This window comes from Mobula hypostoma, chromosome 8, assembly GCF_963921235.1.
Source record: "Mobula hypostoma chromosome 8, sMobHyp1.1, whole genome shotgun sequence".
Classification (NCBI taxonomy): domain Eukaryota; kingdom Metazoa; phylum Chordata; class Chondrichthyes; order Myliobatiformes; family Myliobatidae; genus Mobula; species Mobula hypostoma.
The window spans coordinates 21,661,488-21,676,653 of NC_086104.1; the positions used below are offsets into that span (position 1 = coordinate 21,661,488).

General features: G+C 37.8%; 1 protein-coding gene across 1 annotated transcript in view; it reads right to left on the reverse strand.

Moving 5' to 3' along the window:
- slc30a6 (solute carrier family 30 member 6) overlaps window positions 1-15,166 on the reverse strand; it is a 174,048-nt gene that overhangs the window by 124,851 nt on the left and 34,031 nt on the right. Inside the window, exons 3-4 of the mRNA XM_063055565.1 lie at window positions 5,956-6,042; window positions 5,345-5,429 (exon numbers count right to left, since the gene is read on the reverse strand). Of these exons, the coding sequence (XP_062911635.1) occupies window positions 5,345-5,429; window positions 5,956-6,042 (172 nt within the window). The remainder of the gene's footprint in view (window positions 1-5,344; window positions 5,430-5,955; window positions 6,043-15,166) is intronic.

The window sequence follows — 15,166 nt, forward strand, 5'->3', positions numbered from 1 at the left end:
TTAATTATGGTCCTGACATCTGATTATTTCAGTACCTCTAATCATATTGATTTAAGGATTCTTTACAACCTTCCTGTAATACACATCGTTAAAATTAAGACAAAAATATGTTTGTATCTTAATTATTTATAACAAGTTTAATTGAGCTTGAGGGATTGAGGAAAACCATTCATGATTCAATTTAAAGCAAACATTGTTGCAGGGCTTCTGAAAAGGACACTAATTACACTAACAGAGCACAACCAGAGATAAATATTGTAGATATCAAGTACATCAATATATGTAGTATTTTTATTTTTTGGCTTTCCATTTAAATTATTTTTAAAAACACTTTTAAAGGATTATTAGGCGGAATCTCATTAAGTCTAACACACCTGCGACATCTCTGGAGGGTTCAATACTTAATGTTCTCACCCCTAGAGTTTTCTGTTCATATTTTTAATGCATCTTCCACTAACATAATTGTATAATAACAGCTCCGCCACTTGTTTATTAGACTGGTCTTGATTCTTTTGACCCATCAAGCAGAAAATAAAACAGCCAATTACTAAAAATCACTCTCTACTTCATAAGACACTTATTCACCAGGATCACATTTCCAGACTTCATTATGTTGTAAACAAAAGAAAAAACAGACAACTTCTTCATTGACTCCCTTTTAACTGAATATTATACGGCAGTTATGTTCTACCTTTGGAGTTTCTACTCTATGGAACATTACATAGTCTAGAAGGCAAACGCTATGAAAGCTCCTTTAAAAAAAACAAGGAGCTGAGAACCCAAGAATTATGGTTGATTTTACACAACAAAAGAACAATGGCACAGGCAAAGAACCTCACTGAATTGAATTTTTGGAAAGAAATCCTAGATTAAGAGATTTTGCAGTAAAAGAGTTGAACATGGCAAGGATGGTGCAACAGGGCAGATGTGTGCATATTTAAAATATAGAATATACACTATATAAAAATGGACATAATCATGAATAGTAGCCTATGCTCTATTATTTCTTCTTTTCAGTGTCTACAGCTTCACTACTGTATCCTAGGTAAAAGACACTAATATTAAATCTTCTCTCTCAGCTTTGTACAGTTCAATCTTGCTCAGCAAAAAGAGAGGAGATACAGGTTTTTCCCTGCCATCCGAAGGTAGAGCGTTCCTATGAACAGTTCGTAAGCCGGAATGTCGTAAAGCGAAGAAGCAATTACCATTTATTTATAAGGGAAAAATTTGTAAGCGTTTGCAGACCCAAAAATAACCTACCAAATCATGCCAAATAACACATAAAACCTAAAATAACAGTAACATATAGTAAAAGCAGGAATATGATGAATACACAGTCTATATAAAGTAGAAATACTTTTCCACAATAATTGCCTGCACTGTTCTCCGTAGCAAAAATCTCACGCAAACGCTCTCAGCAAAAACACGGCGCAAGCGCTCTCCAGTAACCTTTAAGCTATGAAGCTGCCAAATCATACCAAATAACACGTAAAAATACACAGCCGATATAAAGTAGAAATAATGTATGTACAGTGTAGTATCACTTACCGGAATTGGGACAGCGCCGAGCACACTAATGATGGCGTGTTAGGCTGAGTCGTCGGAGGTTGGGTTGGTGCAGTGGCCCCCACCCTCTGGGCAGCGAACCGAAACCAATCCGCGAAGCATGCAGCGGTCCAGCGGTGCCTGGGACACACCCAACACATCTTTAAGAAAAAAACCGAAATAAACAAGCTATTTAATTAGGTGCCGCCCGGCACGTAAATGTCGGCCCAGATCAGAGGCAACGCAATTGGTAATCGTCTCTGATCTGGGCCGACATTTACATGCTGGGCAGCACCTAATTAATTAGCTTGTTTATTTCGGCTTTTTTTCTTAAAGATGTGCTGGGTGCCTCCCAGCTACCGCTGCATTCTTCGCGATTCGGTATCTGTCCGCGGCCCGGGGTTTGGGGTGGTGGGACACTGGGGTGTCATCTCGTCATCTGTTTCCATGAGGGTAGGCAGGTCATCTTCTTCTATGTTTGCCTGCCTCGATGTCGAAGGTTGAGGTTCGTCGTCTGCTGTGGCTAATGTGGAAGGCTTGCTTGACTGCTTAGCCTCGCGCATTTTTCTATCATACAGTTCTTTGTAAGCACTCAAACCATCCTGCAAATTTTCCCTAAACCGACGTACCCTTTCAAAATTAAAGTCATATTTTATCATTGCAGTGAAAATCTCACGTAGCTGCCTCACATTCAGTTCCTGGACGACTTCACTTTTGGTCCATTCACTACTGCATTCGGTTTTGATTGTTATCCTTTCCTCTTCCAATTGCATCAGCTCTTCATCTATCAGTTCTCGGTCATGGGATGCCAAAACCTCTTCAACATCATCTATGTCAACTTCCACAAGCCAAACTCACTTTATCCTTACTTCGTTCACCACGATTGAAACGCTCAATTATGTCTAGTTTTACGCTGTGTAACACCCTTACGAGCTCTTTCAATACCGTAGAACTCATCTTGCTGACGGCTGCTCACAGGCATGTGTTTAAACAATGCCGGCTAGAACGCCATTCCAAATCCGGGGGAGAGCAGTTACTCAGGGCGCGTGCTGCTTTTTATCGCACGCTGCCTTTTTTTCCGTGTGCTGCTTTTTTTCGTAACAGTGAGAACACTTTCTGTTAGCGAAAACAGGTAACTAATGTAGGTCTTTCGTAACAGCGAGGTTTCATAAAGCGAACGTTCGAAAAGCGGAGGACACCTGTACGCTCTGTCTACCAGAGAAAGCAGGATCTCCCAGTGGCATACATTTTAATTCCACATCCCATTCGGCTATGTCCATCCACGGCCTCCTCTACTGTAAAGATGAAGCCACACTCAGGTTGGAGGAACAACAGCTTATATTCCATCTGGGTAGCCTCCAACCTGATGGCATGACATTGACTTCTCTAACTTCCGCTAATGCCCCACCTCCCCCTCGTACCCCATCCATTATTTATTTATATACACACATTCTTTCTCTCTCTCCCCTTTTTCTCCCTCTGTCCCTCTGACTATACCCCTTGCCCATCCTCTGGGTTCCCCCCCCCCACTTTTCTTTCTCCCTGGGCCTCCTGTCCCATGATCCTCTCATATCCCTTTTGCGAATCACCTGTCCAGCTCTTGGCTCCATCCCTCCCCCTCCTGTCTTCTCCTATCATTTTGGATCTCCTCCCCCCCCCCACTTTCAAATCTCTTACTAGCTCTTCCTTCAGTTAGTCCTGACGAAGGGTCTCGGCCTGAAACGTTGACTGTACCTCTTCCTAGAGATGCTGCCTGGCCTGCTGCGTTCACCAGCAACTTTCATGTGTGTTGCTTGAATTTCCAGCATCTGCAGAATTCCTTGTGTTTACCCAAAATATTAATATTACTTTAAAAAGTCAAGATTTTATAATTTGATGAAATGGGTGCCAATCCAACTACCCAAAAGACAGAACATAACAGAGATCACTTTTACTCCTACCCACTAAAAGGTAGCCAATCTTCTGTACTTTGATAGTTTCTTCATCCTTAAAGTCATTTTACAGAAAACAATTCAAGATATCAAGCTGATTTAAAGCTATTGAGCAAAAAAAATGCTCCAGATTAGTTTTTAGAACTTATTTCTGTTCCCTGGATCATCTTTCTATTGTTCCTTTCTCCATAAGCCTTTACCTTTAACGATTAAGTGATGTACTGCTAAATCCAAGACTTTCTTGAATCAACAAAAATCATTTCACAGGTCACTCTTGCCAACATATCAAGGCCACAATTAGTATCATAGCTTAAACAATATTGCTATTTTGATACGAAAATGAATTTCAATGCTACCTAGACTGATAGCAAGTTTAAAGACTGCAGCATTGTTTTTTATTGTTCAATTATTGAACAACTTTTCAAAGTGTATTATACAAGTATATAAAAATGAATTATATGCTATGTAAAGTATCCTAGTTAAAAAATTGTTTATTTGGTTATTTTCCAAATTTTCTAGTCACAATTAATCCAATTTCTGGGGAACAAAGCTCTTATGATATAAAAAAATCAATTTTGCAATAAAACAGTTTTTCAATTTACCTCGCAAAGTAATGGATCTATATCACAGCTAAAGCACCCCAGCCCTTTCTTTACCTCAGAAGTAACAATCTAGATTCGGATGGGGGTTGAGAACAGTAAAATACATTTTACTTTCCCTGCCAAACCTGTGTGTAAAGGTTTGGTGTTTGAACTCTAACTTACCAAATGAGAAATATAAACTGATCCAAAAGCTTTGCAAATGTAAATTTATACCAGATTATTTTTCCTCTTACACATCTGTCAGAGCCCAAATTTAAAATGAGTATAAATCAATGGCAAGAATCAGGATTCCCCAAGAAAAAGCCAAGTATATTTTTTTTCTGGGGTGGGGGGGGGCGCAGGGAATGCAAAAGTCTCCTACTTCTTGTGCACATCACATACAGGATTTCTAAAAACATTCCACTGGAGCACTCTTTCAGAGCTTAACATAATTTGGATTACCAAAAAGAAAGGCATTTTTCAAGGAATTAATAACAGAACAATAAAGGAATAAATGTTCACAATACATACAAAGTTCTAATTAAAAATGGGCTACAAAAATTTCTTGCCAAGCCCACAAAACTGATGACAGCATTGAACCCCTTGAACAAGAACACCTGGGAAATATTTGAATAAAATAATGTATTTGTGGTGAATTCTAAAGGCAGAGATTAATTTAATCAACAGATTTAAAGAACTGGGAAGACCTGTCTATTGTGGTTATATTCTCTTCGCATTGAAAATGCAACAATATTTTAAAATGCACAATTGGTGGCACACAAAAAGCAGGCTTGCTCCAATGGTCAACACCAGGAATACTTCAATTACTTGTGTTGCATTTGAGAAATATAGTATTACCTTCACCTAGATCTTAAGATTCAACCAGTTTACTTCAGAGTTTCCCAATCTCAATATTTAACTTGCAAATGTTGAAGCCAAATCTTAAAGGCAAATAGAATACAGACCAATTCATGACAATCATAATAAAAACAGAAGATTCTAGGACAAATACAGGTAAAAAAATCTGAAATATTGAATTCTTAATCTGTTCCAGCTACTGTAAAAGAACAATACATGACTAAGTCTGGTTTCACTATGTCAGTTGGGGAAGTAAATCAAAAATCTAGTTTCTTCCCATTAGTAACTGTGCAGGTGAGTTCAGAGACATTTTAACATTCGGTAAAACTCAAGCTGACATACAGAGACTGATCAATTGGATGAGATCACACATCAAAGTTTTAAAAAAAAATCAAATGCAAGCAATCAGCAGATAAAATTCACACTTACCCATACTATTCGTGGAATTGCACCACATCAGTAGAAAGCCAGTGCAAATCAAGTTCAATAAGCCAAACAGCAAGATTTTCCAAGACTGTGAAGTAAAAATACTGCATTAACAGCACTGCAACTTCCGCACCAAGTTTGCTCCAAGTTACTTTGAATGAAAGAAGCACTAATCCTGCTATTTCATATGAACATGGAGTGAAATAGCCAACAAATTCATGTGGCATTGAAACAGCATGAGAATGATGTGTTAGAATATTCATGTTCCAATATAACTTCACATACATCGAGAACAAGACGATCACTAGGAAGAGGAATGACTTGACAATTTGGATTCAGAATTGGCTTACCCATAGAAGACATGGTAGTGGTTGATGGAACTTATTCCATTACTAGTGGCATTCAGTGGAAACACTGAAGTGACCAAGATGTGACTTAAAGAATTTCTAGCTGATTAGAACTCAGTACCTTCAAAATTATCCATTAACCAAGTCACACTTCATTTGATTAGCTAAAAAAAAGTTATGTAACCACAGGAGTTGTACAAGAGATCAGCAGATCCAAAGTAACACAGCTAATTTTTTTTGTAACACAAAGATTCAGGGTGTACTTACCCTCCTGTCAGCCGCAACCAGCAAGAACTCCTGTGTAAACCTTCCACCTAGAGACCTATGAGTTTTGCGGAATGGATGAATGGTTCCCTAAAAGAGAAATTACAGGAAGACAAGTTTACTTAAAACTTCAAGTAGATCACAGATTGAAGGCAGGATAAAGGGGAAACAAGAGAGAATCTGCAGATGCTGGAAATCTAAGCAACATACACAAAATGCTGGAGAAATGCAGCAGGCCAGGCAGCATCCATGGAAAAAAAGTACAGATGACGTTTTGTTGCCGAGAGCTTTTGGCAGGACTACAGAGAAAAAAAAGATGAGGAGTAGATTTAAAAGGTGGAGGAGGGGAGAGAGAAACACAAGGTGATAGGTGAAACCGGGACTGGGAGGGAGGAAGTAAGTAGCTGGGAAGTTGATGGGTGAAAGAGATACAGGGCTGGAGAAAGGGGAGTCTGATAGGTGTGGATAGAAGCCCTTGGAAGAAGGTGCGGGAGAAGAGAAGCACTAGATTTAGAGGGGATCTCAGTGGGACTTTTACAACCAGACTGTGGCAAATACCCAGAATGCACTTGCAGAGATGAGAGAGGTGGAAGCAGAGTTGCTAAGAACACTTATTTACGTAGATGAGCACTTATGTTGCCCAGGCACAGAAGGCTATAGGCCAAGTGGGTAAAATACAGGTGGATTTCCACTGGTCTGTGTGTACATGGTGGCCTGAGTAGCCTGTTTTATTCAGTCTGACATTCTAATAAAAGTGAATATAACTCATTTTACCACAATACTTAGGGTGCTAGTTTACTGTAGTTCAATGTTCTAGTGGTATTAATTTTCAGGGGTATTAAATGGAGATTCATTAACTTTATTTCGGTGGACCTGAAGCTCTCATGACAATATTCCAGAGAGCTCTTAACACACTCATTCATCAATATAAAATAGATTAATTAATATTATATAAATGAACACCCCGCCCCCATAAAGTAATGAATCATATCATCTCAAACTAGTGTGATATAGAAGAATAGCTTTGTCTGTTAACACAGCCTGGTATTCCAGAGAAAGTAATTCCTTATGCAGCAAAGTGAGCCATATATGAAAATAAATTTAACGTTTCTTCTACTTTGCACATAATCTTTCAGCCAAATTGAGGTAGAAAACTGTGATCAGCAAATTCAAAATAAATATAAAAAAAGCAGATAAAGTTTTCAAAAATTTTAACAGGTTTAAAAATCATTGTTAGATTAATATAATATCACCAATGTACAGGAGGCCACATCAGGTGTGATGGACACAATGGGTGACTCCAGCAGATTTGCAGATGAAGTATTGCCTCACCTGGAAGGACTGTTTGGAGCCCCGAGTTGAAGTGAGGGAGGTGGTGAATGGACAGGTGTAGCACTTTGGCTGCTAGGAGGAAGATTAGTGGGGAGGGACGAATAGACAAGAGAATAGTGAAGTGAGTGATCCCAGCGGAAAAATTCCCATTCTGATATGTCGGTGCATGGGCTCCTATTGTGCTATGATGAGGCCATCTGCAGGGTGGAGGAGCAACACTTTATATTTCGTCTGGGTAGCCTCCAAAGTGATGGTATGAATATTGAATTCTCCTTCTGGTCAAAAAAGTTCCCTCCCCTTTCCCTCCTCTTCTATTCCCCACTCTAGCCTCTTAACTCTTCTCACCTCCCACTTGTGCCCCTCCTCCTTCCCTTTCTCCAAAGGTCCACTCTCCTCTCCTGTTAGATTCTTTCACCTCCAGTCCCTTACTTTTCCTACCCACCTGGCTTCACCTATCATCTTCCAGCTTCCTCTCCTCCCACCTTTTTATTCTGGCGGCTTGTCCCTTCCTTTCCTGTTCTGAAGGAAGTTCTCAGCCTGAAACATTGACTTCTTGTTCATTTCCATGGATGCTGCTTGACCTGCTGAGTTCCTGCAGCATTTTGTGTACGTGTTGCTTATGATTTCCAATATCTGCAGAATTTCTTGTGTTCTTATTATAAAGAAATTGACTAAATATTTGTCTGTATTAGTGATTTAAAAATAGGTTATTCACAGATAAGAGCACTGAGTACCAAAATCTTTGGTATAATAAATCCATTTCAGTTTTATTAATAATACCACAACAGATTATCACCCAAATACTTCAATTACTATTTTAATAAAACAGATGAAAAATATTATTCTGGCTCCTGGAAGATGTTTCTGTTGTGATAACATAAACGATTTAATGGGAGATACTTCTCAGGCTTCCAGCCGGGTACAGGTATCAATTATAACTGACATTTCGATGACAAATTCTAATATCTTCATCTGAATGTTGGAGGAACTCAGCAGATCTGAAGATGGTAGAGTTTGTCGTTGAAATGTTGGTTATAATTGATACCTGTACCCAGCTAGAAGCCCGAGAAGAATGTATTTGTCATATACGTATGCCGGGAAAGCAGTAGATCCTTTTTGATTTAATGGGAACTCGTATCCTCAATGTACTGTATACAACACAGAACCCCTACCTATTAATCAGCAGCAAAATTCTAATCTGGTATATCCAATACGTGATGATTACACGCAAACATTTTTTTTCATATAGGTCACAGATGTAATCCTGTTGGTTATTCATTATTTTCTGTATTACCTTACTAGAGATGCTTTCAGATGTAATTAACTTTAATTAAAAGCAAGAAACAGCTCTTGGATGTCAGAAAGAATAGTACGTTCAACCTCTAAATTTCAGAAAATTAGCATTAAAATACACGATACCCAGTCAGAAAACTAAAATGAAACATTTAAATAAACCCCCATAAAAACAATGAAATACAATGCGACAAAATTTGCTTGTTACTAATCTCTCCATATGAAAAACCCAACAGTCAGACTTGTACAGCACAAAAATAGACCCTTTCATCTACCCCATTTTCCTACATTAGGACTGTATTGAGGGTTGTAGATGGTGACATACACTGCTTATAAAGGTATTCACTCCCCTTTTCAGTTTTCATGTTTTCAATGGATTTAATTTGGCTTTTTTGACACTGATCAACAGAAAAGACTCTTTTGAGTCAAAATGAAACAAATTTCTACAATTTGGTCTAAATTTATTACAATTATCAAACATAAAATAATTGATTGCATAATTTTCACCCCCTTCAAGTCAGTATTTAGTAGATGTACATTTGGCAGCAATCGCAGCCTTGAGTCTGTGTGGATAGGTCTCCATCAGCTTTGCACGTCTGCAATATTTCCCCATTCCTCTACAAAATTGCTCAAGCTCTGTCAGATTACATTGGGAATCATGAGTGAACAGCCCTTTTCAAGTCCAGCCACAAATTCTCAATTGGATTGAGGTCTGGACTCTGACTTGGCTACCCAAGGTCATTAACTTTGTTGTTTTTAAGCCATTCCTGTGTAGCTCTGGCTTTATGCTTGTGGTCATTGTCTTACTGGAAAACAAATCTTCACCCAAGTCACAGTTCTCTTGCAGACTGCAGCAGGTTTTCCTCCAGGATTTCCCTGTATTTTGCTGCATTCATTTTACCCTCTACCTTCATAAGCTTTCCAGGGCCTGCTACAGTAAAGCATCCCCACGGCATGATGCAGCCACCACCATGGTAGGGATGGTGTGGTTTTGGAGATGTGTGGTGTTTAGCTTCTGCCAAACATAGCATTTAGGCTAATGGGCAAAAAGCTCAACTTTGGTTTCATCAGATCATAGAACGTTCTTCCAGCTGACTTCAGAGTCTCCCACATGCCTTCTGGCAAACACTAGCTAAGATTTCAAGTGAGTTTCTTTTCAAACAGTGGTTTGGGTCTCTAGATGGCCTCCCTCATTAGTCCCCTTCTTATAGTCACTCAGTTTTTGAGGACGGCCTGCTCTAGGCAGATTTACAGCTGTGCCATATTCTTTCCCTTTCTTGATGATTGACTTAACTGTACTCCAAGGGATATTCAGTAACTTGGAAATTTTCTTGTATCCATCTCATGACTTGTGCTTTTCAATAGCCTTTTCGCAGAGTTGCTTGGAGTGTTCTTTCGTCTTCATGGTGTCATTTTTGCCAAGGTACTGACTCACCAGTAGCTGGACCTTCCGGATACAGGTGTATTTTTACTACAATCAACTGAAACACTTTGACTGCACACAAGTGATCTCCATTTAACTAATTGTGTGACTTCTGAAACCAATTGGCTGTACCAGTGCTGATTTGGTGTGTCATATTAAAGGGGGTGAATACTTATGCAATCAATTATTTTGTGTTTTACATTTGTAATTAATTTAGATCACTTTGTAGAGATCTGTTTTCACTTTGACACAAAAGATCAGGGTCAAAAAAAGCCAAATTACATCCACTATGATTCAATGTTGTAAAACAATAAAACATGTAAACTTCCAAGGGATCAGGAGTGAATACCTTTTATAGGCACTGTATATGCACTTTGATAATAAATTTACTTTGAACTTTGATTTAACTGCCTAAACTCTTAAATATAGCAACTGAATCTGATTCCACCACCTCCTCTGGCAAAAACGTCCAGAATCAAGCAGTCTATCAAGTGATAAACAAACTTCAAAACCTGGGTATTCTATACAGGATCCTTGACTTCCTCATCAGGAGACCACAGTCAGTATGGATTTGTGATAACATCTCCTCCTCATGACAATCAACACAGGTGCACCCCAAGGATGAGTGATTAGCTCAGTGCTTCACTCTTTCTACACTTATGACTGTGTAGCTAAATGCAGCTCAAACACCATCTATAAATTTGCCAATGGCTCTAATGCTGCAGGCAGAATCTCAGATGGAGAGGAATGAAATAAATCTGCCGGCCGAGTCGTGTTACAACTCAACATCAGCAAGACCAAGAAATTGATTATGGAATTTAGGAAAGGGAAGTTGGGAAAACATACACCAGTCCTCTTTGAGGGGTCAGCGATTTAAAGGGTGAGTAATTTCAAGGTCCTTGTCATTAATTTGTATACAACCACGAAACAAAGAAACACCATGGAACTCATTCAAAGAAAACAAACACGCAACACACAAAAAACCCCTAATTGTGCAAATGGTAATAAATGAGTGAATAACACAGAATAATAAACACCAAACCACAGAGTCCTTGGAACAGTCTAGGAATGTTCAGTTTAGTTCAGGTCAATTTAGGACTGTGTTGTTCATTGTCTGCTGCTCGCAGAGCCAGTCCGCCCTGAGCAAAATTGCGCAAAAGAGCAATTAAAAAAAAAATGGAGTAACCAGAAATCAGAAACACATAACATGAACTGCAGAGTCCTCTAAAGACGAGTCCAATCCACAAACCCCGCCAATCCAACTGAGACCCAGGACTCTGGCACCTTCCTCCAGCAGCAGCAAGTGAAAGGGAGAGGGAGACCAGTGCAGACGGCACTGACCACTCGTCTTCCTCTCTCACCCTCAGTGATTTCAAACTTGCTCAACGCTTTAATCAGCAAGTTGGTCGAGAATTAGAGCCAATCGTTGGTTCGACCTCTGCCACTAGGCAGCACACGCAGTTCCCAACCTAGATCTCAACCGTCGAATTCCCTCTGAGACAGCAAAAGAGCAAGATCGCTCAGTCAACCCAAAAACACAATCAAAATGTGAACTACAGGGTCCAGTTGCACACAGATCAGTAGTAGGAATATATTTAAAAGAAGTGGTAGTAGTTTTATGAACTGTCTGCAGGACGTAGCCGTTAGATGCACTGGTTACTGGTGCCACCTCACCACAGACGTGGAAACCATAGAAAAGGTGCAGAGGAGATTTACAAGGATGTTGCCTGGATTGGGGAGCATGCCCAATGAGAATAGGTTGAGTGAACTCGGCCTTTTCTCCTTGGAACGACGGAGGAAGAGAGGTGACTTGATAGAGGTGTACAAGATAATGAGAGGCATTCTTTTCTTCTTTTCCCAGATTTTTTATTAAATTTCATATACACAAATAAAAAATTCATAAGGATACTTATTATAAATCAAAATAAGGTAGCACAAAATGTACTATATATAAATTACACTGATACAATCACGGTATCCCATATTCATGATCAATCAAATAAAATAAATTGAATTATGAAATACAATAATATGGCTAATCATATAATTAAAAAAATCTACACCCACTACCAAGATAAAGCTGGTTGGTAAAAAAAGAAAGTACTTTACCATATAATGTTTTATAATAATAGCCCAGATCTGTATCTTAATAACAACAATTCAAAAATTTTCAAAATAGTTCAGAAAGGATCACCATAGCGTTTGAAAATCTTGATTAGAGTTAGAAATTGAACAACGAATCTTCTCTAAATTTAAACATGACATAACATTGCATAACCATTGAGCACGTGGGGGGGGGGGCAACCTCCTTCCATTTAAACAAGATCACCTTCCTAGCCATAAGAGAAATAAAAGCCAGTACCCGCAAATGAAAAGGCTCCAAAATTATAACTCTTTTCTCAATAATATCAAATAAGGCAGTCAAAGGATTGGGCTTAAAATTAACTTTAAAAAGTACAGACAAAGTTTGGAATACATCTTTCCAATATTTTTTCAAGGCTCGAACATGACCAAAACATATGAATTAATGAAGCCTCTCCATTATTACATCTGTCACATTAAGGAGATACATCTGCAAAAAAAAAAGAGCTTGTCTTTAGACATGTGAGCCCTATGTACCACTTTAAATACTTTAAATTGTAGGAGGGAATGACGAGCACATAATGATGAAGAATTAACCATTTTGAAAATAGCCCTCCAGGTCTCATCAGATAATGAAGTCTGTACATCCTTTTCCCAATCTTTTTTAATTTTGTCTAAAGGAGCCATTCTCAGTCCCAACAACAGACCATAAATATAAGATATTGAGCCATTATCAAAAGATTTCAAATTAAAAATTACATCTATTATGTTCTTATCTGGGCTGGTAGGAAATATATGTAGTTTAGATCTTAAAAAACCTCTAATCTGTAGATATTGAAAAAAGTGGGTGTTTGATAGGTTATATTTCACTGAGAGCTGCTCAAATGAAGAAAGCTTCCCTCCACCAAACAGATCCTGAAATCGTTTAATGCCTAATCTATCCCATTCTCTAAAACACAGATCAGTCGTAGATGGTTAAAAAAAAATAGGATTAGAAAGAGAAACTCTCAATAAACCGAAATGTTTTCTAAACTGTAGCCAGATCCTCAAAGTGTGTTTAACCACCAAACTGTCAGTTAATTTATTTTAAAGATAAAGGAAGAGAGGATCCAAGAGAAATAATAGAAAATTTCATAACAGAGTTGGCTTCCAAAAAGACCCATATTGGACAATCCTCACGATTAATACGTAAGATTTCGTATGTAAATACGAATTAACACGATTAATACGTAAGATTTCGTATGTTAATTGCCCAATAGTATAACCTAAAATTGGGTAGAGCAAGGCTTCCATTCTTTTTAATTTTTTTGAAGGTGGGCTTTATGTAATCGGGGTTTTCTATTTTTCCATATATGGGAAGAAAGGATCAAATCTAAAGACTCACAAAAAGACTTACGAATAAAAACAGGTACAGCTTGAAAAAGGTATATAAATTTAGGTAAAATATTCATTTTAATAGAATTAATTCAACCAATCAATGATAAAGTGAGACGCGACCAATTAGAAAGTGTCTTTTTCATATAATTCATTAAGGTTAGAAAATTTTCTTTGAATAGATCTTTATAATTCTTAGTAATTGTTACACCCAAATATGTAAATTGTTTTCTTACAATTTTAAAAGGAAGGTTAATATCCATTGGTATCAAATTATTTAAAGGAAACAATTCACTCTTATGTAAATTCAATTTATATCCTGAAAACTTACATTACCACAGGAAGTTCATAAAGCAGCAGTGTTTTATAAAATTTTCAAGCACTCTGTGGGTGAATCCTGTAACAATCTCAAAGCAGTATGGCAGAAAGATCTTGGAAGCGATATTGAAGATAATGAATGGTCAAATATTTTATCAAATGTGGGTAGACACATTAGGGAAGCGAGAGGGAAATTTATTCAGTATAAGATAGTACACAGATATTATTGGACACCAACTAGACTGTACAAAATGGGGATTGTTGATAATAACTTATGCTGGAAATGTAAAAATGAGATGGGCACATATTTTCACATGATTTGGAAGTGTTCCATGGTTCGTCCTTTTGGTGTAAAGTTCTTGATCTGTTGGGGAATTGGTTGGGTTCCACACTGCCCTTGTGCCCACGGCTTTGTCTCTTGGGTGATAGGACAATGATACCTAATGTAAACAATTATAAATTTACTATTTTAAAGGTGGGTCTCATCACAGTTGCAAGAATTATATTGCAAAACTGGAAAAAAACCAGATGTCCCACTGTGAAGAAATGGACTGAGGAAATGATTAAGATTTCATCATATGAACACATGTTGGGAAGAGTAAACAGTGAGGAAAAAGTGTAAGACGCGTGGGATCAATTTAGGTTGTATGTTAATTTGAACTGAAGTTAGAACTTCTTTCTGTCTCCAAGTTTTATTTGTTTTCCTGTCATGGGATGGCTGTGTAAATATGCTGTACTGTATCTGCTCTGTGATATGCTGCGCTGCTTTGTAAAATAAGAATAAATAATAAAAATTTGAATTAAAAAATTTATATCCTGAAAACCCACTAAAATTAGTCAGTAAAAGAAACAGAGGGTAAAGAAGTTGTAATATTAGATATAAAAAGCAATAGGTCATCAGCATAAAGCGAGACTTTATGAATAGTACCTTCCTTAAGATACCGGTGATATCTTTAGAATCTTGAAAGGCAATTGCTAAAGGTTCTAATACCAAATCAAAAAGCAAAGGGCTCAACGGACATCCTTGTCTGGTTCCACGTTGGAGTTTAATTGGTTTAGAATTCTGAAAGTTAGTAAGAACCCGAGCGGAGGGAGATAAGTAATTTAATCCAATGAATAAAATTGGGCCCAAAATTAGATTTTTCTAAGGTTTTAAATAAGTAATTCCATTCAACTCGATCAAAAGCCTTCTCCACATCCAGAGAAATCACACATTCCGATATTTCCTTGGATGGTGAATGCATAACATTTAACAATCGCTGTATATTAAAATGGGATTATCAATTTTTAATAGATCCTGTTCTGATCATCAAATATTATAGAAGGTATAATATTTTTGAGTCTACGGGCCAAAACTTTAGATAGGATCTTAGCATCAACATTGAGTAAAGA